Source organism: Chroicocephalus ridibundus, chromosome 1 (genome assembly GCF_963924245.1).
Source record: "Chroicocephalus ridibundus chromosome 1, bChrRid1.1, whole genome shotgun sequence".
NCBI lineage: Eukaryota > Metazoa > Chordata > Aves > Charadriiformes > Laridae > Chroicocephalus > Chroicocephalus ridibundus.
The window spans coordinates 161,187,187-161,213,069 of NC_086284.1; the positions used below are offsets into that span (position 1 = coordinate 161,187,187).

At 41.2% G+C, this 25,883-nt stretch overlaps 1 protein-coding gene across 2 annotated transcripts in view; it reads left to right on the forward strand.

The window, feature by feature from the left end:
- Positions 1-3,519: 3,519 nt before the first annotated feature.
- The window catches only part of CRY1 (cryptochrome circadian regulator 1), a 38,480-nt gene continuing 16,116 nt past the window's right edge, over positions 3,520-25,883 (forward strand). For both annotated transcript variants that reach the window (XM_063321269.1, XM_063321277.1), the window contains exons 1-2: positions 3,520-3,683; positions 24,645-24,753. In XM_063321269.1, the coding sequence (XP_063177339.1) occupies positions 3,526-3,683; positions 24,645-24,753 (267 nt within the window). In that variant the 5' untranslated portion in view covers positions 3,520-3,525. The remainder of the gene's footprint in view (positions 3,684-24,644; positions 24,754-25,883) is intronic.

Sequence of the window (25,883 nt, forward strand, 5' to 3'; positions counted from 1 at the left end):
CCATCCCGCGGCTGTGAGCGTTCATCCCCTGGTGCCCTCTGTTCTTAATCTCCTCCTGGTGCAAAAATCACCTGAGGTTCTTCCACGAGTTAAAGCAGGCTTCAGTGTGATTAGAAAGAGTTAAAGGTGGTCGGATTTGAACAGCTTTCAAGAGAGAATTAATGTAGTAAATAAAAAAAAAAAAAATTGAAAATCGATCATTTTGAAGTCTTACGATAGCAGAGAAATTAACTTTTTAAAGCTAGGCTACTTGAGTGCCTGTGCTCTGATGGGAAGCAGGTGATCCTATTGATTCAGTAAGGGAAATGCTCTGTTTCTGGTATTTATCCCAAACTGAAGCTAAAATAATGGTGCCGGTGAGGCTTTGCGCCCTGTGCGGCACAACAGTGACCCTACACACCACCCGGCAATCACAGCTCCTGGTACCAAAGGTGTTAACCTCCACAAAGATGCTTCAACTTGATTTGGAAGCGGTACACATTTGGATGGGAGGCACCGCTGATGCGGTGATGGAGGTTTGGCTTACATCACTATATTTTCTTCCAAATGATCACTGCACTTATTACAGAATAAAAGAATAAAATTCCCATAGGTAGTCGTTGGATTGATAGTGTTTTGCTGGTGGTGTTTCAGAAGTTAAATGAGCTGTGACGGTGAGAATCATCTTCCTCTATTTTTCTTTTTTTCAGCTATATCTACTTTATTTCTCTTCTAAACTCAGAGTAAGAAATGAGCAGAGACACATAAATGATTTCTAGGCGCATTAGGATTTTTTTAAACTAACTACGGGTCTACATAATCACACCCTTCAGCGAGTGAAAATCGACACTGTTCTCTCCGGGAACACTTCTTTTGTCAGGTACGTTTTCAATAGTCTGTACTAGGTCTGTGAAAAGGATCTAATGGAGAAGAGAACTGCCATAGAAAGAAATGACGTTCTACAAAGGCAGTTCAGGCTTGGTGTCCTACATGACTGCTGTTTCAAAAAGAGTTAATGATGTTTGTGAATATAAATGACATACAATGATACTAAAAACATGTACCTAAAAAACCACTTCTAATTTGTAACACACAACGTATTGTATACTTGCTTCTTTATGTTTTTGTCATTTCACGCCTTCATGTTAGCTTTTTTCCCTTCTAACTCCTCCCCAGTCTCTTGATCTTTGCGATCACAGTCTGAGATAACTTGGCTAAATTAGCAATAATGTTCTTTAAAAAAGTTATCCACAAGAGAACCCAGGAGTGAGGTTTACTGTACGAGTTCCTTGATTAACTGTGATTCTATTTTCTTTTCCTGATAACCTGGAGAGACTCTTCCTTTGAGATTTGACATTTTAATTAATATATTCTTCACCTTCCTTCCACTTCTAAATCAAGAACAAACCATCTGGCATGGAAGGTATGGCCAGGGCCCAATGGTGATTTCACATAATGATAAGCTAATGATATATTACAGTTGTTACTTAGTCTGTAGCGACAAACGGCTGACAGACTGATGGTTTTCATGGCTGCAATTTGGTTATGAAACCATAAGGTCTAGTGAGGGAGGGCTGCTTCCACCTCGGTATTCCCACAAAGGCAGATTGGTTGACGCTGGACTTCACTCAGGGCCATCTTCAGTGTCGCAGCCTTGTCAAGAGCTAGCAGGGAACACAGGGAGTATGAAGAAGCGGTTTAAAAGTCTGAAATAAAAACTGTACTGTGAGGTGACCTTCCTTGAAAATAAGGAATCTATCTTCTGTCAATGTGCTCAAAAACTATAGAATTAAAAGGAGTTTGATGGAAAGTGGTCATTAACTACCATGATTTTTCTGTTTTATTTCTTTGAAAAATATTCACCAAATAATTGGCATTTCCTAAGAGTAAAAACAAAAAACAAGCAAGGGAGAACATACTTTTTATTAATTGAGAAAACAATGCTCAACTTTACAATAACCCAACTACTCCAGGTTTGAGTTGCAGCAAGGATATATGACGGGATCCTCCATGTTCTTCTGGACTGGAACGATGAGCTCTGGACCATGATGTTCCATGTATGACAGGGGAATAATTGATAACCTCATTAAGAAAAGCTGGGCCCCCAAACTTTTTAGAGAGAAATTTTGTATAAAACCAAAGTCATGGCTGGGGCCTCTGCTGCTAGCATGCCTTGATCATTAATGACTTTAAATCATTCACAGTGAGGAAAGAAAAGCATGAAGGGAAACATGTGATGCTATTTTAACCCATTCTGCTGCTCAGAACTCGCTCCAAACCACCTCAGGGCTGCCGCGGCGGGCGGCCGCGAAAACACGGCCCGTTTCGTAAGCCGCACCGCCCGCCTCCGCCTAACGCGGGAGGGGGCCGGGCCGGGCGGGCAGCGGGGGAGACGTGCGAGGAATAACACGGGGGACACAGAGGGAGAGCGGGCGGCTGCACCACCCCTCCCCCATGTCCACCCGGCCCGGCAGCGCCTCGACGGTGGCCGCGCACAAACCGGCACCGGGCGGGGACCGACCTCCCTACCCACAGCTTACATAAACGCCCCGACTCTGCCCTGCGGGATGGGATGGGGCATGGTGGGATCGGCCGGTCCCGGTCCCCACAGCGGGGCTCTGGGGACACGCACCGCCACGGGGGCGCGCAGGCCGCGATACATAACAGGTCCGCGTGCGCGCGCCGGCTGCGCGCTCCCCCCCCCCCCAACTCCCGCCCGCGCATGCGCACAGGCGCCCCCCGACAGGAATCGGCGCCTCCCAGAGCCTCCCCGCAGCCCCGTGCTCATCCGGGTCCCGCCGCACGGAGCCGGCGCGAGGCGGGGGGGGGGGGGGGCGGCCCGTCGTCTCCGCCCCCGGCGTCCCTCTCCGCCGCCCCGCGCCGCCCCGGCGGGTGGGATTCCTGCCGCCATAGCCGGCTCCCCCGCCTCGGGAGCGGGGCCGGCCGGAGCCCCCCTCCTTCCCCGCGCCGCCTTCCCCCCGCACTCCGCCGGTAGTAAACACACTTCAGAAACGTGAGGGCCGGCGGTCACGTGGGGGCGGGACCGGCCAATGGGCGGCAGGGGGGCGGAGCGGGGCGGGGCGGCCGGCGGAGCCCCCGGCGCCCGGCCCAGAGTCACAGGGCGAGCGGCGAGGAGGCGGCTGCCGCCGGTGGGCACGAGGCGCGCGCGGCCGGTCACCCGACGGCCGCAGATCCCGCCGGGCGGGCAACGGGAGGAAGCGGAGGAAGAAGCCTCGCTGCCCCGGAGGAGCCACCGGCGGATCTCGCTCTCCTTCCTTTCTGTCTCTGCTCTCCCCGGCGCGCGGGGGCTTCCGCGGGGTGATGCGTCCCCGCCGGGCGGCCGCCCCCGCCGTCTCCGCCGGGTCCTAGAGCCGCCCCAGGCCGGACCCCGCGCCGCTCGGCCCGGCTTCCCCGCGCGGGGCGGCGGTGGCCGTTGCTCGCCCGGGCGCCGAGCGGCGGCGCCGCGCCATGAGCGGCCCCGCGGGCGGCGGCGGCGGTGGTTCCTGTTGAGCGCCCGCGCCCCCTGCCCGGCCCGGCCCGGCAGCAATGGGGGTGAACGCCGTGCACTGGTTCCGCAAGGGGCTGCGGCTCCACGACAACCCGGCGCTGCGGGAGTGCATTCAGGGCGCCGACACAGTCCGCTGCGTCTACATCCTGGACCCCTGGTTCGCCGGCTCCTCCAACGTGGGCATCAACAGGTGGCGGTGAGTGCGGGGCGGCGGCGGCGGCGGGGGGGGGCCCTCGCCCACGCGTTATGTATGCGGTCACGCCGCCTCCCCGCCATCCCCTCCCATCGCCGCCGCGATTGGGCCGCCGCCAGCGCCGGCTTCCCTCGCCCGCCCGCGGTGTTACATATCCAGCCCGGGCCGCGGCTGCCGCGGCGGGGGAGGAAAAGGGGAAGGAGCGGGGAAGCCTCTGGCGGAGCGCGGGGCGGGAGGGCTGTGCTTTCACCGGGAAGGGGTGGGGGGGTTCACGTTCCCGCTCCCGAGTCCGGCGGTTCGGCGCCTGCCGGCGGCCCCGGTGCCCGCTTGGGCTCAGAGCGGGGCTGCTGCCGGGCTGTGAGCCCCGGGAGCCGCGTCCCGGAGGGTTTGCTTCACCTCTGGGCAGCCAGAAACCCCGCGCCGCACGGGGTCACTCCGTTCTGGAAAAAAAAAAAAAAAAACAAAAACAAAAAAACCCCACCCCAAAACAAACCAAAAAACCAGCCCATCTGTTAAGCTGCTTGATTGGTTCAAAAGTAATTTCTCGGGATGTCTTTCCTGCAAGGAGGGGTAGGTGGTGTCCCTTTCCAAAGCCTGTAGATCTATTTCTACACCTTCAAGCCAGATGTGGTCCCATCTCATACAAAAATGAACTTTACTGTGGAGTTGTGTCTGGCGCTCGCATGCTAAATGCGTGGCGTAAGGCAGAGGTTAATGGGACTTCTGTGCATGCTTGTCTTGTGTGATTAGTTAAAACATCACTAGGGATCTGAAAGTTGTTACCCTTTTAAAAGGGTTCATAATGCAGTAGAGTTCTTGTGTCAGCTGTCCATCCAGTGTCAGGAACTTGAAATGCTCACGAGCAGAGCCTGTAGAGAGTATGATGCTGAGAAGAGTTGCCCAATTATGGAACAAATACAATGAGACTTGGCTTGACACCGCATCATGGAAGAACGACAAAGTTGAGATACTTTGGGTTTCAGTTCAGTTTACTTCTCTTCAAGGATTGCTTCTTTCAGATTTAATAATTTCTATCCCAGGTCATCAAATGCTTTACCAACAAGGTGACTTGCCTTTGGAGGTGTGGTTTTTTTGAGAAGTTTTCCTTGTGGTTCTATTTCTGTGGTTTTCAGAAGATAAAAATACTAGAAGTGCTTTCTGTGAACTTGAACTTAATGGTTATAGCTGACAGAAATAGTGTTTATAACAGTTAAGAATAATTGTTAGATACTTCCCTTATCTGAGGTTCATACATACATTTCTTTTGTAGAGGCTTTTAAACTTTTTGTTTGTTTGTTTTGAAGAGGCTAAGGGTTTTTTTGGGTAACAAATCCTAACTTTATAAAGAAAGCTCAGAGGCCTTAGTTTTATGAATGAAGCGTGAACAACTAAAGTTTTAAAAGAATGAAGGCAATTGGTGCAAGTGTGAGTTTTGAGGAAATCACGTGTTAAGAATACTTCATAGGTTTCGAATGTGTTTTGCAATTGAAATGCTAAACTGTTTTTGATTATGTTCTCTGAGCTAGTGAACGATAGACAACTGTGAACTTTGACTCTAGCAAAAGGAGGTTCATGTCTTGAGTGTTACTGCCCTGGTTCTTCAATGACTAATGTGATTGCTAGCTAATACAGTCATTGAGTACATTTGTGCGTGTTCTATTTGGTAGTTGGTTTATTCTAACTGTATTCTCAGTGATCTCAAAGACAAATAGCTCCTGCACTGGCATTTTGCATTTGAAGAAAACCATCTTTTTTTAGTTGCTGAATAGAGGAGCTGAGTTTTTGGTGGTGTGGGCTTACTGATTTATTTATGTTATGAAGAGGAGGATTTTTCTTTTAGTCCTTTGTTTTTGTGTGCTTCCCCCCACCCCCGAAGATCTCTCAGAAGGATAAATTACAACTCCCCTATCCAAAGCACTTCAAACAATCTCCTGGGACTCAAATATTCTCAAGGCACATGCTGCATATGGATTTGAGTGGGAAATCTCACTGCCTTCATGGCCCAGTTTTGTGAGATCTTCAGATTTTTTTCAAGTTTAGAAGTACAGTAACTTTATAGAATAACCAGCTGCTAGAACTGGATCTTTATTAGAGTGATCTCAATAAATTCTTATTTAAATTAACAGTTACTAGTTTGGAATGAATCCGTTTTACGTTCCAGTGGTTGTAATGAGTTATTCTTAATCAGTGGTAACATACACAAGACCTATGATGCACTATTTTGGTTTCCTGGTCTCATTTGACACTTGCAATTAATAATCAAGCATTTTATCTCCTTGGTCACTTGATAACCATAAGCAAGATGCTTGCTTACATACCTGTGGAATAGGGTGTTGAATTAGTCAAAAATATGTTATTTGAGATTAGGTGCAGAAGCCCTTCAGCATTTGGAACATGAGTCAAATTTAACCTTCTGGTGTGAATTTACAATGGCCCTTTCTTAGTTTGAATTGATTGACACCAAGAGTTTATGTTCTGGTGAATTTATGGTCCTAATGCCCTGGGCAAAACTCTTGTCTGCCGGAGTTCAAAGTATGACTATTAACACAATGGATATGAGGAAAAATGGTACAAGAATATGAAAACCCAGGAGGTTTAGTTTCTTGTTAGAAGTAATACTGTCCCTTGGCAGAGTCATCAGTTACGGTTAATTTTAAAAAAATGTTTTTTAAATCTGGCAAATAGCATCCTTTAATACATAGGTGCTTTCTGATTAACTTCTCTCTTTAAACAGTCATGTAACACTCATGAACTAATATTTTTGTGTAATTGCACTATTGAGCAAGTCTAATTACTAAGCAATCACATGGTCTTACTGACCTCCTTTCTCCTGGCATTCAGCCTACCTGTTCTAAAATCATGAAAGCTACGCAGCAAATGCCAGGGCCTTCCTCACCTCATTTCGTTTTTTCCGATTCTGTTCTGTTTCTTCTTATTGTTCCTTCTTTCAAGCTGTCAAATCAGATGTGCTTCCCCTGAGACATGCTTTTTCTATATGAGTTTTCCAGTGTCGTCCACAGACCAAGGCTTGCGAGAGAGAGGTTATTCGGTACAGTAAAAGGTGATGGAGAAATGGAGGGAGATGCTAAATGGAAAATTGCTCTAACACTCTGTTAAACAAAGTTTTGTCAATTGCCATTAAACTTTTGGCACCAGAATTAGCCTGCATCTAATTGTGTCAACAGAGCAGACAAAGAATGTAACTTACATACTCCAACAAGTAACCATTACCTACTTATGAAAAAATGTGTTCGTATGCGCTCACAGACTTTTCCATATTAAGGAGAACGGGATCGCATGTTTAACAATATCGCTTAGGGGAGGGCTTCATTTAGCCCTCGTTTTAGTACAGGGTGGCAATTGATCACAACACCTAAAAAGAAATGTAAACATTCCATTAGTTGCTGCATAAGAATTTACTTTGGCTAATTATTTACTTTTTTAGTTTGTCTTTTTGAGTGTGGGTGTATGTTTTTGATATGGTAGTTAAAAGACTGGTGAGCAGCAACTGATTTTAAAAAGGTTGATAGTCTAATCTTGCCAGTCCTCCCATTTCTTTTATTTTTTCAGTCATTGCTGAAGAGAACAGCTTTCACTTTTAAAATAAGATTAATGAAACTTGTTTTGTATATCTAGTAGATTTTGTGAGAATATTGGTGCGTTCAACATCCTGCAGAGTTAGCCACTGTTGTTATGGCAGATAGTCCTATTGATTTAGGAGAAAGAAAAGATGTGATATATTTTTTAACACTCATACCTCAAAGCATATTAAAAACTAAAAAACTGAGGGGAAAAAAAAGTTTTATTTCCAGGACAATCACTGCAATTCATAGAAATGGGAGCTTGTTTTAAAAAATTAGTACTTGGATGTCCTTCTGTAGCGTCTGTTAAATTTTGCTAATTGCAAAATGTGGTTTTGAAAATACAGTTTCAGATTATGTAGGAAATGATTTGTCCTATAGAGACTTGTTTGTTGGATGTAGGATTGGTCAAGAAAGTTTGTCAATAGAATTATTCTATGGATGATTTCAGTATTAAATGATATCGTATCTGTAATTCAGGCAGGCAAAATCTGTGTATTATACTCTGTTAATTTTGGTGACGTGCTTGGTATGTGAAAAGGAGTGTGCCAAAATAATAATTACTTATCTGCTAAAAACCATCCCTTTAAGTTTGTTTTCATGTTGTAGCACTTGGGATGAAGATCTGTTTGATTTACGAAATATTTAATGTCATCATTAAAAAATCATCTGAAGTATAAATAGAGACAATGTTCTTGGGTTTTCATATACAAAGCTAGACGTACATCAGGTTTGTGAGTAACATTAGCTTTGTATGTATTCTGTAGATAACTTGGGGTTTCTTTTACAGGGCAGGTAGCCTGTGCTGAGCTCCGCTGCTATAGCCAGGGTGTAACAGGTCCACAAGGTACCTTCAGTATTCCTGTGCTGTGTTTTAGACATACCCGTCATACCTTTTAATGAGTGGCTTCAGCTCCAGCTCAGTGCCCGACTTGGAGCACTTTTGTCCAACCAACCCACTAAATTGAGGGTGATTAATCTGTAAATTTCAAAATCTGTTATCGAAGAGCGGTAACTTGTTTTCAGAAGCCGTGTGTTCAGATGGGAGGTCTGTGGTACCACTGGTTAGACTGGAGAAACCTTCCAGTGCCACGCACCTAGGTTGTCCACCTGTCCTCTTTCATAGAAAGCCCCGTCTATCCCAAAAGTGCCCACAGTTCAGCGATTCCCTCTATAATTTGTCGTGTTATATGATCTAGTCCTGTGATTTGCGAAGTACGTCACTGAACCATGCTGACGTATGTCCTCATGCTTTTAATCCTGCAGTGTTGATGAAAGGGGTGGTTCCACCCTTTCGTGATAGCACGCAGCCCTGTGGTGAACCAGGTTAGCTCCATCAGTCTGTCCGACAGATTAATTACCCGTTTTGGTAGATTGTGCCAGCAAAAAGATCACAGTAGTAGTAGTAGTAGTGAAGAGGCGAGCATGGCAAGGGCAGGTACCATTTCTTTCCATGCCTGTATGGGTTTGAGCCAGATAAAAATGGCCATATAACTGTGTCCCGCATTGTTTGCGTGTGTAGTAACCACCGGGTGTTTTTTTCGAAGGTGATTATTGGTTTCTTTTGTGGCTTGCCACTTGTCAACACCCTTTAAAATTACATTGTTGAAAATAAGTATCAGCCTTTTTACTGTGTTAGGGGAAAGGCCTGATTTATTTTTTTCTCACACTCTCAGAATGCGAGAAATAACACTTCCACCTAAGAAATTAGAGTATGCTCATTTGCTTATTTTTGTGTATGATCTTGTATTGCCAGATTCTGTAACGTAACTATTATTAAATTGGACAAGAAGTCTGCGCTGGTTGGTCTGGAGAGAGCAGGTAGTACTGCAAATCCAATTTTTTACAAAGTGTTCAATAAGTTGTTTTTTCCAAGTAGCAGTTATTATAGACCAGAAAAATTCCAGTGAGCACTTATACAATTTGCTTTTTGACTTCAAGATTGATCTTCAAGGAATCTAATTCCTCAGGTTAAGAAGTTTTGAGGTTTTAGAGACCTGATTTTACATCACTAATCTCCAGGTCTGAGGATATCAAGAGAAGGTCTGGGCAGAGTGTTGTTGATAGGTAAGAGTAGCATGTGGACTTTGTGGCTGAGTATCAAGGGACAAATGCAGTCTTGAAACAACTTCATAGGATTATTTCAGTCTTCCTTCTCTTGGGACCAGAAATCTATTTTTAGTTTATTTTACTTAAGTATCAATAGATCACGTTCTTTATTTGAGCAGGGGAAGGTAATCTGTCTGCAACTTGTGGTGTTACGTCCTCTGGTTGTAAAAGGAGAGGGTGATAACCCCCAACAAACACCATCTGTGGTGAGTGCAAAAGCAGTTTTGTGGGGTTTTTTAATGCAATCAAGAGTACAGTTTGGTTCCCCCCTCCCCCCCCCCCCGGCAACTGATTGGTATGTGGTAGTGTCAATGAATTCTGCATCAGTTCTTCAAAGGAAATTACTTTATGTATTGTCATCCTCTTTTGGCTATTTCCATGTAATAAATTACATTTTCCTCCAGTTTGTGAAAATATCCTTTTTTCCTACAGATGGCAGATAACTCTTGAAACACATTTCATTATGCAAATACTGCAGAAAAAGGCTGTTTATCGTTGTACCACCTGAACTTTTTTTGGTGTCTACATCACGGAAGCCTTTAATTTCAGGGAAAGCGATTATTTTCTATCCCCTCCCGAGGTCTGGCAGGTTTGCAGGTCAGTTATACAACCCGCGGCAGGAGAAAGGTCACAGCCACCGGCCGGGTCAACCATGGTTTCAGTGACACTACAGTCTGTGATGTCTTAATTTGTAGATTGAAAGAAACTCCTTGCTTTGAGGAATGTTGTGACTTTCCCATAGTGACCTAAAAAGGCAAAAGTCAAGCTTGAGCATGAACCAGTTGTGTAAGGAGTGGGAGGGTGGGGAGGGGGGTGAGTGTGTGGCTTTGTGTTTTATAGGCTTAGTAATTTGCATATCACATTTCAGCAGGTTTAATAGCCATGCCTTTGGTTACCTCTAGGAAAGGATTGGATTTGATTACCGGGGTAAGAACCTCATGGTATTTTGGTGCAATACATTTTACTTAAGTTTTTCAGAACTCTAATTTGAATGTGCAGCAAGGTTAGTTTGTGTGCTTCTATATACTTCTGACTTGAAAGTCCTTGCAATCTAGGTCAACAGGTGAACTATAATTGCAATGTTCTTCTAACCCTGAAGCCTCCATAGATTTTTGAGGTCACTGTTAAGCATTTGCTTTCACTGCTTTGGAGTTCTGTGTGTGTAAATGTTTTTTTATGTAGGAATAAAGGTTTAGTGGAGCTGAAGGTTAGACTGGAAAGGACTGGGAAAAAGAGGTCAATATTGCAATGTTCTGTTTCAAGTAGCTCAATGGAGACAGTTGTGGCAAAAGGCTACATGTGTACCTATACTTTTGGAACAGTTCTGAATCTGAAAGCATACCAATGACTAATGTCATGGGCTTTGTTGGCATTAGTGTAAATGGGAGCTGAGCTGCAGTGAACAGAGCTTCTGAAAATACGTGGATGTGTTTTTCCTTAAATTCTGTACTTCGATCATTTTGGGTTTTGGGTTTGTTTTTTTTTTTTCTTTAATTGCATAGGTATTTGAAAGGTCTGAAAGTCTATATTGGTAAATCTGTGTAGGAAATAAGTATTTGATAATACTCAGGGTTCCAGAAGTAAATTCAGGTGTCAAACTGTTGCTCATAATCTCTTTGAAAAGCGCTAACGCAACAAGTTCCTTGCAGTAGAAGGGAACCTGTTCAGATTATCAGAGGCGGAAGGGATTTCTTCCAGTTGAACATTGATCAGAATGTGTCCTGCAAGTCTAATTTCTGTGGTGACACGCATGCGATGTCATGTACAGCTCAGCTTTTGTGTTATGCATTGCTTCCTCCTGCAACTAAACTAGAGAGATTGCCTGGGCCTGCCTTAAAACTTACTTTATCTCAGTGTTTCTTGATGCATCAACAGGAAAGGAAAGGCTTTCCTATAAAGTGACACGCATTCCTTTTTTATCATCTCTTAGTATATTTGTGCGTCTTGTACAGCTGTGAGAAGTAAAGGCTGCAGAATTCATGGACTGTAAGTTCGATTCCTTTCAGAACACAAATTCATATCCTTTCAAAATGAAAGCCAGAAATGTTGGGGGAAGAAAATCAGTTTAAGCTCAAATGGGGAAGTTGAAGTACGAATACGTGTTGTTATTAATTCTTCAGTAATGGAGGTTAATACCTACAGCACAGGCTACTTAGGAACAACTCCTAGAAGGAAAACTTGCATTTTTGTATCTGTTATCTATCCAAGTGTGGAATCCGTGACCTAGGAAATGCTTTACTTTTTGTAGTAAGGAACCTGTGGAGTTCAGCGCTTGCAGATTTTTTTTTTCTTAATGCCAGTATTATTCTTGCCTTGTAGGTAAAGGGTATGCTGTGCTGCCATTTAGTGAGAAAGGTAAAATAATGATTGAAAGAATAGAAATAGGATGGCAGCTTTCATCAGAAAGATGAGTAAATAAATAGGTAACTCTTTCATGTGGATTGCTTGTTAATTCCTGCCTTTTATAATTCGTATAAAACGTGGTCATGGTTTGCATGGTTACAATTTTGCTATGCACTAAAGAGAGAGAACACCATGGCAAGCTTTATCTCAGTTTCGCAATCTGTGCAGTTCTGAAGAACTGGGGAAGTGCACAGAGAATTGAGACTCAATTTTGTGGAGCAACTGGCATTAAAAATAATTAATGCTACATTGGACTAATTGGAGAATGGAGTAAATTTTTTTTTCCGATGTTCTCTTGTAAGTTTCCTCTGAGTTGAAATTTTCTGCCTGTAAATTCTGTGGCATTGAGTGATTGTTTTTTTAAATTATTTTGTCTCCTATTATTTTTCTCCTATTCTTCATATTTCACATTCTTGAGAATAAACAAGCTAATTTTTTCCAAGAGTCTTCAAGTAGAAAGAGAACAATACAGCTTTTAACAGAGATTGCCTGCTATTGTTTTCAGTGTCCCTCTCTCAGGGGAGAGGCATGACTACATCTGTAAAATTGACACATGTATTTAAAATAAAATATTCTACAGAGGAATTTTGGCCATCCAGGTTCCAGAAGGGTCTTTGATTGGGGAGGAGGTTGCCTTTTGCTTTTGCTCTTTGTTTTTGTAAGTCTTGATAGTAGTGAACTCAAGAAGTTGAAACTTCCAAGTCTTAATGAGGGTGATCAAGCAAAGGATGTCATCTGAATTATTTGTTTTATTTGGGTTGCCTAGGGATAATTCCTGTGACTTTCCATCATTATTTTTTCAGTAGATGTCAGGCTTAATAAGATCTGGTTTACTGTGCTATATGTGTGTTTCTTTTTAGACAACATAGCTGTTTGCTGTTTCCTGCTATTATGCAGTATATCCCAAATCCTGTAAATGCTTCTTTAAATTACTTTTTATGAATGACTTAATTTTCTTTTCTCCAGCATAGTCTTTAACTGGTATGACCTGTGAACATCTACTAATGTGTTGCTTCGTCAGCTTATGAAAAAGGAAGAAGTTTTAAATTGATGTGATATTGATAGGTCAGTTATCATTTTGGTATATTTTCCTCTTTTATTTCAAGGCTGTCATAATTTGAGTACACCTGTATAAAAACTAGTATTGATCACATAGTCCTGGTGGTTTTTCAGTGAGCAGGGGTTTTTGTTTTGTGGTTTGGTTTGGGTTTTTTTATTAAATTGAAATTTCCTTTCTGTAAGCTAGTTGCCAATAAATTTACTGGTGAGAAGTACTTTATTTCAGAGCTAGTTTGTTTTTTTTTTTTTTTTCTTCCAAATCATGAAGAAAACCATGGGTTTATGTGGATAATGTGGATCTTACTCTTATTACATTTTAAATTGTGGCTTTCTGCTTTCTTTCAAACAGAACTCCAGCAACCTCTCTTCTTCAGTGCCAACTCTGAAACACTGTGTTAGTTTGCCAAAGAAAAGTTCTTCAGTGCTGCACTTACTGAAAGTATTACTCCAGTTCTTTACTACTTCCATATGAGACAGCACAATGGAGCTTGCGTTCTTTGGCACTGGAGGTCACGCTTTCAAATTGAAAAGTGTTAGTAGTGATCAGTTGTTGCTCTTGCAGCAGCAGCAGCTTTTCTGTTTCTTTTTTTTCATAATTCTAAGATTATTTTTTTTTCTGCTACTAGTCCATCTTTCTTCCTACCTTTGCAGCTGTTGCTGTATGCCTTGTCAAGTACAATGATAAAGTAAAAATAATTTTTAGGTTTTTTTTATTTTTTCCCTGTTCTGTTAGAAGAGTGTGAGGTTCGCAGGAGTAATTGTCTCATTACAATGATTTGTTCCCGAGTGAAAGCATGGGGGAAATCTCAAAAAATTCTCCACTGGCAGTACTGTATTGTCATCAATTCCAGTGTGTTTTCCTGCTGAACTTACAAGTTTTAGGAAGACCTAAGGTAAAGTAAGCTTTGGAGAGCTTTGGTGCATGCGCTTTGTTTTTCTGCTTCCGTAGTATGAGCTGTATCTGCCAGAATCTTTCTGTTAATCCAAGTTTTAATTAGGATGTACAATGTATTGCAATGCTTAACTTGCCTTTTGTTGGAATGAGTTGTCTTTTGCTTGGAAGTATTAGCCGCTTGTGCTTGCCTCTAAAATTTTACCTCGAATTGAAAGCTTTTGAACTTAGGGTTTACATAAATTGATCAAAAAAGCATCTTTGCACAAGTCAGTGTGATTGACGTTTGAAGCCTTGTAGGCTTATTTCTGCAGAGATAAGCTATTTTCTTCATGAGGTTAAGATGTGGTGCAATGAAGAGTTACGCTGGTAATCTTTTTTCCCTTGCCATAAGGCTAATGGTCATTAACAGCAACAGCAAACAGGAAATTAAGTAATTGTCAACGTTAGTTCCTGGGTTTGCGTTGGTACCTTTGTATGTCCCCCTCCACCATCCATGCAGTGTTAGATAGGGTTCTAAAAGGTGTTAGCTTTACCTGTCATTCACAAGGGTTTTTCTTTTATGCAGATTTAATACTGTTTAGACCTGTAATAAAGGAATATGTCCTTGTGCTGGGATAGTACTGAAGCAGCCTGTTTGTGCTGGAGTTTGCTGCCAGCTGTTGACTGTGGCAGGGGACACGTTGTTCAAGAGCTGCTGTTCCTTTTGACACTTTGCCCTTCTGGTTTTTTTTTTTTTAATCAGTTCCTCCGGTTTTGAACATCAGCTTGGTACTTCTTGAACTCTGAGCACGTATTAGGTTTCATTTAATCTTTAGCAGCCAGCAGTTCTAAATAGAACACAGAGGAGCAGAACAGATCCGCCATTTCTACCTGCTTGAAGCCTTTCTCTGTCCCGGTTAGGAATGAAGTTCGGCCCTGGTACGGGAATCCTCTTGGAGGAGCTCCAAAGGGAAGGAGAAATTGGGCTCCTACTACAACGGTTACATATAACTGGAAAAGTAGGTCATTGTGGCAGGGAGTAGTCCAAACAGCCGCCTGGTTGCTGCAGCAACGACCTACTTTAGGAAACTATTTTTGTTGATTCATATTGAAATGTTCTTCTTACAAATGGTAGAAGGAAATGATCAGGTTATGAGACATGTGGTCATGAAAGCTGCAGAGTTTGTAGGCTTTCCCCTCCTGCCTCCCATTTACCCCTCCTTTGGTCTTGCCCCTTGATGTTGGAGGTTTGGGGATTAAAGCAAATCAGGTTTGTTTTTCTTCAGTTTGACCTCTAGTGGGGAACAATTCTTTTTGCTTGAAGGTTCTGCGTAGCAATAATGCTTATCAATGGTGATTAAGTTTCCAGAGTTCAGAGCCTACAAATGCTGCCGTCATTTTTATCCGTAGAAATAATTTGGAGTTTAAAAAAAAAAAAATATCTTCTTTCTTAGGAGTATCTCTTTTCTGTAATGCTAACAGTCTGTCTGCTTGATACTCAGCTGCTTTTCTTTTAAGCACTTTGTCTTCAACAAAGTTTATCCACCTTTGGGAAGGTGGGCTTGGTGCCCCCCTAGTCATGTTCCCCCCCCCCTTTTTTTTTTCTTTAAACTGGTGGGGTTTCCATGTGCATCTGAAAAATAAAGTGATCCTGTGTAGGATGATGTTTTCCAGTTGTCAACCTGTCTTCTTTCATCAGTCAAAGTAGTAAAAAAATATCTGATGTTCATTCAGGAGGTGAATTTTGTTAATTCGTTCCCTTCTTCTGAAAGGAATGGGTAGACAGGGAAAATGAGGAAAATAGAAGAATGCAGCTGTTCTAATAAAGGTTTCATTCTTCATAAAATAGATCTTCATCTAAACTGCTGTCACTTCTGCAGAGATGATTGAATATCACTTTTTAGTTACCAGAATGTTCCATTTAACTGTACTACGTAATTTTTCAAGATTAGTTTTGTTACTTGAAGTGAGGTACTTTCTGTTGGTCCTTGACACCAGTGTTGGTCCTGACCTTCAGTATTGCAGTTGTGGCAGATGAAGATAGCATGTTTATCTAGAGGTTATTTGAATTTTTTCATCTATTATCTCTTGAGCAATATTTTAGTTCTGTATGTCAGGGCTTACGTTACTGAGCTCTGTGCATCTTTTTTGTTGGTTTTAGACTTTGAGATGGAAGACCTCTGCAGCATGAAGTGAACCATTACCTCCATTAGTCTACTCATATACTAAGAAAGTTTGGGAGTTTTTCTGGCCTTAGGCAGCTTAATAAACAAAGCTGTGTTTCAGTTACTTGGGTGTTTTTATTATTTAAAAAAAAAATGTTGATTCTTTCTACGTGATTATTACTCAAAAACCTGAACACATTTTGTTCATGTTTACCTTGTATTCAGATATGAATGACTAATTTCAATTTTGAAAGACCCGTTCAGAAAGTTTGGGCCTTCTTGATTCATAAGAGTAGCAATGGGAAGTTAGGATAATGCTGAATGTCTGACCACCATAAGGTGAGGACCACAGAGATGAAATCCAGTCAGTTTTAATTTATATTTTCAGGAATAGCTTCAGGGTTTCTTTTCTGTTTTCCAAACTTTCTACCAATTTCTGTGCCTGCTATTAGATTTCAGCTCTATCCTTAATTCTCTTCTATTAGTTTAATAGATTTTTCAGATATGAGAAGCCAGAGATGATGGAATTATACCTTAAGGACTCACAATTTATACAGCATAGTTGAGAAATATATTAATTTTATACAGAGTTTCATTTCTGGGAAACTTAAAACTGTGCACAATCTTATAAGCAGTAATTATAACCTTAAAGAGGTCACTTTAATGTAAGGAAAGTAAAAAAGTTTTATTAAAATAAATGAGGGGGCAGTATAAAATTTGTCCTTCAGAATCCGATTGCATGACTGTATCTTGTTATAGTGCTCTTATCGTGCTTGCTCTTTTGAAATGAGCCATAGCTGTTACTTTCTCATGGACCACTTAAATTGCCGAAAATAATGTGACTGAACTATTTTATAAAGCAGGCCAGCTCTGGTTTAATTACATCAAGCCTTATGAGCTGCTCATTTAAATAAGAGAACTTGGGTACATGAGAACTAGGAGTTTTAAATTTATTTAAATAAGAGCATGTCTGTACTCTCAAGTAACTTAGTTTTGTAATTTGCTCCTAGGTCTTATTTCCCCAGCTGTCCCCACTGCAAATACATTTGTTTGCTCTTGGGTTCTCCTTTATGGATCCAACGAGTTTCTCTCTGGAAAGAGTAGGCATAAGGAGTTAAAGTCAAATAATAAGGACTTTGATTTATCAGATTGGAATTAGAGGATTAGAGAAAAATAAACACAGAATATATACATTAAAGAATGGAAGACCCTGGGAGAGAGGTTTAGGAAGCTGTGAGCCTGTTAGTCTCGTACCACCAGAAGGCTGACCTTTGTAACAAGCAAGTAATTTGAGATGTTTGTTGCTAGTTATATGGGAATAGTTTAGATGAATAATAGGTGCCCTTTGAATTTGGAGTTAAGATCCGTATCTTTACAGAAGCTAAATAAACTATTTGCTGTGACGTATGGCTCACAAAATAGGAAGCAAATACAGATGGCTGTTTGGGAGATTATGAATGTCTTGAATACAACAAAAATCTTGTGTGTTTTCTTCCTTTGGGGAACGCTAACCTTGAAAAGGTGGTTCAATTGGGGAGAAATTAATGAGGAATGATACGTAAGGAAATGCTAGCTTTGTGTTCAATGTAAGCTAGGTTGGATTCAAATGATCTTCTTGTTCTTAATAGAGCAGTATTGTTTGCTGCAGTTGGTATAGTCCCGCTCTGTGTGTGAAATGGTCTTTACTACTTAGTTTCAAAGAAGGTGCACCCAATAGGACTCAGCTTGGAGAGATTACATTTTAAATGTTGGTTAGTCTCAATTATTGTTCAAAGCCCTTTCTTTCATCCTTTTTCAAAGAGTTGAATCTCTTTTACAGCAATTATGAATATTTCAGCTGTCCATGGGCTTGGGTGTATCTTGCATTCTTCCTCCAGTACAGCTCTGCTTTGGCTTGAAAATTATAACAGTAGTAAATATTAGAGGGAAAAAGCCAAGTGATGCACTTCATGGTCTGTATTTAGTTTTGGTTTTGCATGTGGATCAGCTCTCACTAGGCTATGAGAGATGTTGAAGTCCCAGATTGCTGTCTAAAGGAGCTGATTTTTCCTCAACTGACTGTAAAGCAACCCTGGAGGAGATTTAGCTCCCGCAGCCACTTTATTTAAGTATCTAGACTTGAATAATGTGAACTTTTTCCTGCTCTTGTGTATAAGCTTAAAGGATAATACCTCTATGAAATGTATTATTGTATACCTTTTTAGGATGTGGAAGTTGTATGCAGTATTCGCTGAAACAATGTAATATAATAAGGCATGCCTCTGTGACCTTGAATTGGTAATAGGAAAATATTACTATGGCTCGCTGCCAAAGGATGCGGTGGAGTGTACATAACACTTAAATCCTGTCTGAGCTTAATCTTCTTACAGTTTCATAAGAATATACTGCTCACGCCAAGACACATTTGGTTTGTGGCGATCAAACAGGAAAATATACTGGTAAAATATTAAATGTTTTTATATAGATACCTCAAATTTGAGATACTTCTCAGTGTGTCATACTTTGTTTTGGTGTTAGATGAAATCCACCTTATGATTTGTGTAGAAGCTAGTATGAGGAATATGTTTACCTAAATGACACTGTACTTTCATAATGAGCTAACTGAACATATGGCAAAATAGCAGATACGTACAAAAGAAAGGCTCACTCTCTTTCTCTTCCCATGAAGAGAAATAAATGTTGCATAATTTATTAATACGATCTGTGTCTAATGCTGTAAACTATACTCACTCAAATAAAAAAGGTGGTTGATGTTATATGGTGTGTAATATTCTTTCTTCTTATTTAATCCAGCTTTACTAAACTCCAAAAGATGAAGGAATATCTGATAGCAATGTTGGGGGGGGGGGTTGGAAATGAATGGGAAAATAAAACTAGCAGACATTAGGCTGCTGAAGATAATTCTGATAGACAAAGACTGGGTGGCAATCAAACATCCGTAACGACCTGAACCTCTTGTTTGATGGTGCTTTTCTTTCCCTGGAGAGGTTGTAGTCAATGGCTTGGCAGGAGGACTAGTGGGTAGATAGAAGATAATTAAAAAGATTGGTTAAACAGAAGTTTGGATGAGTTGCTGGAAGTTGACCAGTCCTAGATAAAAATGTTAATAAAACTTAGGAATGAAACAAGTTTTAATGCTGTTCTTTTTCAATCCACTTTTTAAATTTCTTCCTCAGAACGAGGAAGCCTGACTAGATTCCTGTCTTTTGTGTGTAGGGGGTCTAACACCCCCGCCTTGGCTAATGGTGAAATTCAGAATATGGATCAGTTCAGAAAAAAACCTGAAACTGAAGTTTCTTGATTCTTAATGGCTTAGCACCACTGTTTTCAGATGTGAATGATGCCTGAAAGAGAAGCCATTGCATTTTATGAAGTCCCCTCTACTCCCAGCAACTGTCCTCATTTCATACTGGCAAGGGTGATTCTATGTGATTACGGTTTCTGGGTGTTTATTACTCCTAAAAATAACCCCAAACAGGATTTAACAGTAGCCTTAAACGGTGTGTCTGTAAGCGTCCTTCTTGAAAGTCTCCTCCTAAGTAAAAATGCTACCTTTTTAACAGACTGCTGCTGACTTCTTCCCTGGAGAAAGTCTTCAATCATGTTAATAGTGCAGAGCCAGGAAGGCTGCATGATGTGCTGCTTAGTTTTGTTTATTTTGTCAATGGTTAACTGTGTTAACAATTAGTTATTTACCTCTTTGAATGTCTGCCTTGATGGTGCTGGTTTATTTCAGTTACATTGTAGCTAAAATTATGCTCTGTATTATACAAACAAGTTTCTGGCAGTCACTCTTAAGATGTAAGAGGGCAGAACGTTTAGATTTCAGACCCCAAGCAGACACTGCGTGATTGGCAGCAGGGAAGATTGTGGAATTTTTTGGAGCAAACAGCCAAGATTTTATGTGGGTGTCTCTTAAAGAATGTGGTCTTCAGAAGCTTTCGTGAAAATTCTGAATATCCATAATTAGATGACCCTGAGCAAAATGTGTGTAGTGCTCCCTAAGAATGTTGCTTGGAGACAGGTATGTTTTGCATTGGCATCTTCCCTGTGTTACAATAAGTATGTCTTTTCTGCCTCCCTCCATCGCCTCAGTCGTGCATGTACCTCAAACAGTTTGCTGCTGTGAAATCAATGGTGAACTTTTCCTTCCTCTGGTTTGTCCAAGGGAAGTTGAAGACCAGATGCAGAAACCTGGGCTGATGCTCTAATCTGATAAAAAGTATCTGTGCATCCTTTTTGTGTCTTTCTTTTTAACGGAATCATGTCATGTAGTTTTTATATTAATCCAAAGTGAAAAAGAAAGTGCTTTCCCATTGACTGTTGGGTTGAGAGGAAAAGGTTGTTTGATATTGCAGACTCAGAAACACAACTTGTTACTGTAGGGGGAGATTTAAATAGCTCCTAATTGCCAGACTTTAGTGTAAAGTGGAATAGGGTTCCAGGCTAGTAGCTCTTACTTCATGGCTGCTAGGAAGAAACTTTTCCTCAAGAGCTCATAGAGTGAAACAAAATTACTTTTTGTGAGATGGAGGTTTTATATTTGGTTTCAGTTCACAGACTAATTTACGCTTCATTTTAATTTGTGTTGTACTGTGAAGGGAACATGTTTGTGTGCATATTGGCGTTAACTCCTAAGAGATAAGGCTCAAATAATTTTGCCTTCTCTGTGCTAGAATGCTGCTCTTAATTATATTTGCACGTCTGCACTGAGCAAAATGCCTGCACGTTGCTGTGCTGCAGTAAGTGTCCCCGCATGGGGTTAGAGTCATTCAGAACTATTTTTCATTGCAAACAGGTGTTACCAGTCAAAATGATACCTTGGAAAACTAAAAACTCTTCTCTTCCAGATCCCATAATGATTCACTGTGACGGTGTGTTGAATGCTGAGAATTATTATTTTATTATTTTTCTATTAGTGTGCTTAATATGTGTGGGGGCGTGCATGTTGTGGACATGTTATTACTCCTCTATGGCCTGTGTGTGTTATAGATGAAACATTGATTTGCTAGGACAGGAGGTAAATGCAGTGCATTACAATGCCATGCCAAAATCAGAGAATGTGCTGAAATTAGAAGTTGTCCCAGGGAGATGGTGCAATTAAAAAATTTCCTTTCATGTACATGTTTCTTCACATAGGCATATGTTAATGTGTTAGATGAATGCAGAAGTTCTGAAAGGTAGAATTTTCCTTCCTTAAATTCAAAGTAATTTGTATCTGGATATACCTGAAGCGAGGTGTTAATTAGCATGTATTTAACCATCGTAAAGATGCTCTGCTGCTTCTGCAACTTCTAAAGGTACTCATGAGAAAAAGGAGAGGTGAAAACTTTGGTTATGACAAGTAGTTGATTCAACTGAGTTTCTTGGTAGCGGTTGTATCTAGAAGCAATGATTTAAGAAGGTTAATTTTTAAATGAGCAAGGCAAATCTGTGTACTGGCTTTCCTTTTTGACAAATTTTATTAACACTTTAATGAGAAAATCACAGAATGGTAGGGGTTGGAAGGGACCTTCTCGTCTAGTCCAGCTCCCTGCCAAAGCAGGTTCACCTGGAGCAGGTTGCACGGGAACGCATCCAGGCGGGTTTTGAATATCTCTAGAGAAGGAGACTCCACCACCTCTCTGGGCAGCCTGTTCCAGTGCTCTGCCACCCTTCAAGAAGTTTTTCCTCGTGTTGAGATGGAATTTCCTGTGTTCCAGTTTGTGCTCGTTGCCCCTTGTCCTGTTGCTGGGCACCACTGGAAAGATTCTGTCCCCAGACTCTAAAATGCCTTTAGATGTAGTACAGTATAAATATAGTTGGTGAAAACAATAAATGAGTAATTACTTGCAGCATATTTTGTTAAAACATATTTGATCCAACTGAAAGATTAAAATATGCTTAATAAACTGCATGCTTATTCTGAGTAACCACTTGTAAACTGAATCTGTGTTCTGAAAGTCAAAAGCAGTATTCTTTTGCATTGCAGTTACTGTAGATATCCTAGGGTCACTAAGGTTTAATTTGGTCTTTTATTTTTGAACAATATGCTTTCAGTGGCAGTCTAGCAACTCAGACTCTGTGGTTTGGCTGTTTTTTATTTGTTCTGTTTTTGTTCAGGTAAGGGGAATGTGTGTCTCCCCCAGCCACTCTACCGCTCCCCTCCTACATATATTTAACAATTTGAGTCTACACCATTATGTTTGTTAAATACATGGAAGAGTTTTATGGAGATTGAAATGCAGGAGTGTGGTGAGAGATAGTTAGGAGAGATAATAGAGGGGATTTGGGCAACCAACAAAATGGAGATTAAACAGTATTAAGGGCAAGTTTAGGGATCTTGGATGTGAATTGGAGACTGGGTCAGTGCATGTAATCTTCTTGAATAGGATTTTGTGCCAAGTCCAGGCTAGAAGTTGTATGTTATGGTCAGTCAGGTAGGAAGGAAAGAGATTGAGAAATTAGAGGGAACTGAGATGCAAATCATGAAAGCACTAAAAAATTCCGAGAAGACAGGTTTTTACTTTGAATAGTTATGAGCATTTTATGTCACTAATTTCTCTTCATATTCTTTCCCTATATTCTGTGATATGATGCTAAAAAAACAAAACAAAAAACCCCACCACCACAACAAAACTCCACCAAACAAACAAAAAAACCTGAACCTTTCCTGGACTGTTCCAAAGGTAAGCAGGGATGCTATTGCAGTTTGTCTTCATAGCAATTTGTGAAGGCACATACTCTTTGAAAGCAAGATTCACATGGTTAAGATTAGTGATAAGGTCTGTCATACCAAGTTTCAAAAAAAAAACAACCCAAAAACCAAAAAATAAAATGCAGCTGTACTTCTCAGAGTTCATTTGGAAGTGACTTTGGCCTGGGAACATGAGGCCCAAGTTCTCTCTGACAGAAGCATGAATCAGTTCTCATCTGATTCTTAAAATTACTCTGTGGTTTCTAATTAAATGAGTATATTGAAGGTTCTTTTTAGATACAGCATATCCTTCATGATCTCGGTACTCTGGAGTTTTTTTAAAAATAAAACTTAGCTAAGTGAAAGAATTAGACATTTTTGGCTTGTTCCAGTCGTTAAACATAAAAGCACAGTTGCCAGCCAAGAAGCAGTTGTATTCTTGTGCACTGGCTTCCTCTCAGACTTGCTTGCTTTTTGTTACCCTTTCAGGTCAAGCGAGCCACACATTTTTGGCATTTAATAGGAGCTAGGGGGTTTTCCTGCCAGCTTTCTATATATTAATGTTTAATTTTTTTTCCGTATAAAGTTGGGGACAATGCGTGTTAGGTGGGCATCACTTATAAATCGCTAAGTCTCTAAGAAATACAAAACATGTTGGTAGGTTTACAACGGTCATACATGCTATATCCCTCCTAGAAGGTGTAGCGTTTTCGTTGTAACTAGTTATTCTTTAGGATTCATTCTTAAAAACCTAGGTGTTTTATGAACTCATGATTTTACTAAACCTGGCTGCTCGGCGCCTTTGTAACGCTCTGGACAGTTGCCGTTGTGCATCCTGCCCTTCCCTGGTAGCTCCACACCTTCTCACCCAGGCTGTGGGTGCAGTGTCTCCCGTTGCTCCTGTGGTGTTACCCTCCTGGCCTTGCACCTGCACATAGTGTCGTTACAGCAGACTTTCAGGAATAATGGCCTGCAGTGTGGGAATCTCCTCTCTTCCACCCCACCCCCCCCCGCTTTGGGTGTAGCTTTTGGTTTATGGCAGGGGATCCAATAATGTGCGTGCACGGAGGTTAATGACCAGCAGGCTCTGACTCAGCATCTGCCCTGATCAACATGCACTTTGGTGAGTGCCAACAGCATTGTAAGTAAGAACAGCCGAGAGGGTTTGAGCAGCTCCTGGTGAAAACTATATTATTGATACGAGGAAAAATATTGCGGAGGAGCCAGTTGCTACGCTGGAGAGGAGTCCAGGGGAAGGGGACTCACCTGGGGACTCCCAGCATCTCTCTCTGGCTGGGCGCAAGGGAGAGTTTTCATTATTCCTCTCCTTCCTTTGTTTTTGTTTATTCCCCCAAACAACTTTCACCATAGGAGTTATTTTTAGTTACTGTACCCAGTAATGAACCTTTGCACATGTGGACCTGTTTCAGTATCCTTTGTGCAACCACCTGTTCCTCTTGAAGACTTGCAGATCTTCACTACCCCATTCCTTCCTGGGCTTTTTTTTTTTTCCCCGACTTGTTTGCTGGTTTGTTCATTAAATAATTCAGGTGAGCATGCATTTTCAGTTGCAAGATGCATGAAACTATGTTATATAGAGGGCTATTTTTATAAAAGAAGGCCAAAGGGATAATTATGACCATGTAGACCTCTAGTATGCTGTTTTTAGTAACAGTTCAGGCTGCTGTGTTGTAAGAAGGACTTGGAATAAGTTTAGCAGCAGTATGCCAACAGCTGACTGTCTGTTTGTTTGGGGTTTTGTGTGGTGTGCTTTTTTCTGTAGAGTGACAAGATACTTAAAGTTTTAGTTAAGACTTGAGTATGTTTTAGTCCATTTCAGAGCTGAATAGTGTTGAAGTGAAAACTTAAACGACAGTTCGGTTTAGTTTTCTGAATTATGTATCATTGAATATATTATATAGTATTGAACTACTGTAAACTAAGTGTAATTAGGATATGAACATGCATGGATCACCCAAATGCACACCGAAGACTGAAGGTCTGATGATCTTTGTTGGATTGTTCCGCATGGTTCCCTTATTGTAAAATTGTCTGGTTTACCTCAGAAAATAAATGCTTCTTTACAATTCCTTGCAGATTCCTGCTTCAATGTCTTGAGGATCTTGATGCCAATCTACGGAAACTGAATTCACGTTTGTTTGTTATTCGTGGACAGCCAGCAGATGTTTTCCCCAGACTTTTTAAGGTAAATGCCACCTTGCAGTTGTTTCTATCCATAAGTAGGACTGACAAACTAATTTCAACTTGGAATACTTCTTGTGCTGTATACTTCAGTGCAAGTTGTTGTACGTGCCAATACTTAACTATCCTTGCAGGGTCTCTTTGATGTTGTTCTTGTTAGATTTAGAGTTTTCTCCTCTAATGTACATATCACCAACTGAACCGAATTGCTTTTAGACTTTACAGTTTTTGGTTTCTTTTTTTCCAGAAATGGAACTGATTTCTAACCGTTTGCTAAGTGTAGGCGCTTTATATTACTAAATTTTCCTTTTCAGGTTCCCTCTGAAATACTGAAATATAATTCTGTGCACATGAATCCAGGTTCAAAGCCTGACCTGTAAAAGCAGTGTTTTATTTAGGCCAGATATCTGCTGTGGTTGCTTTTTGGCCATTAAAAGTGGTTTAATAAGCTTTTTGCTGGTAGTAGCCTTGGTAAAAGCACAGTGCAGGCAAAAAGCAATTTCTAGTCAAAGAAGCTAAAGGCTTTTGTGGGAAGGGGTCTTATTATTGAGCAAATTAAAGCTTTGAGGGATCGTTACTGATGTTAATTTGTCTTCCATGGATAATAAGTGTTTTTAAGGTAACAGTGCTACAATAGGATAGTAAAAATGAGTAACTTGCAGATTGATTTTAAAAGTTTTTATGGAATGACTGGATTGAGGTCACTTGAGATGAGCAAGACTGTGGGAGGGGAAATAGCTGTTTTTATTCCCAAGTCTTCAACACCAAGCTGAAATCTCAACCAAAACTCACATTTCTGTCTTCATTTTTGTGCTTTAGTTGCAAAATGCTAACCAGATGATACTCTGACTGGTCTTTTCTTGACTTCCCCTCAGTGAAGAATTTCCCGCAGGAGTACTGTGGCATTAGTTGCTACTTGCAACCCCCCAGATATTCAAGCTTGTTATATCTGCCTGAGAAATTTGGTTTGATTGCATTTAAATAGGGGCAAAGATCTTGCCGTTGTGTGTGCTGCTGCTTGGATTTGAGTGACCTGTGACAAGTTTTCTTAAATACTTTAATGGCTACTCTGACAACTCTTGTTTCAGATCTTGCTATTAGGCTGATCTTTCTATGCCTAACAACTTTGGAGTG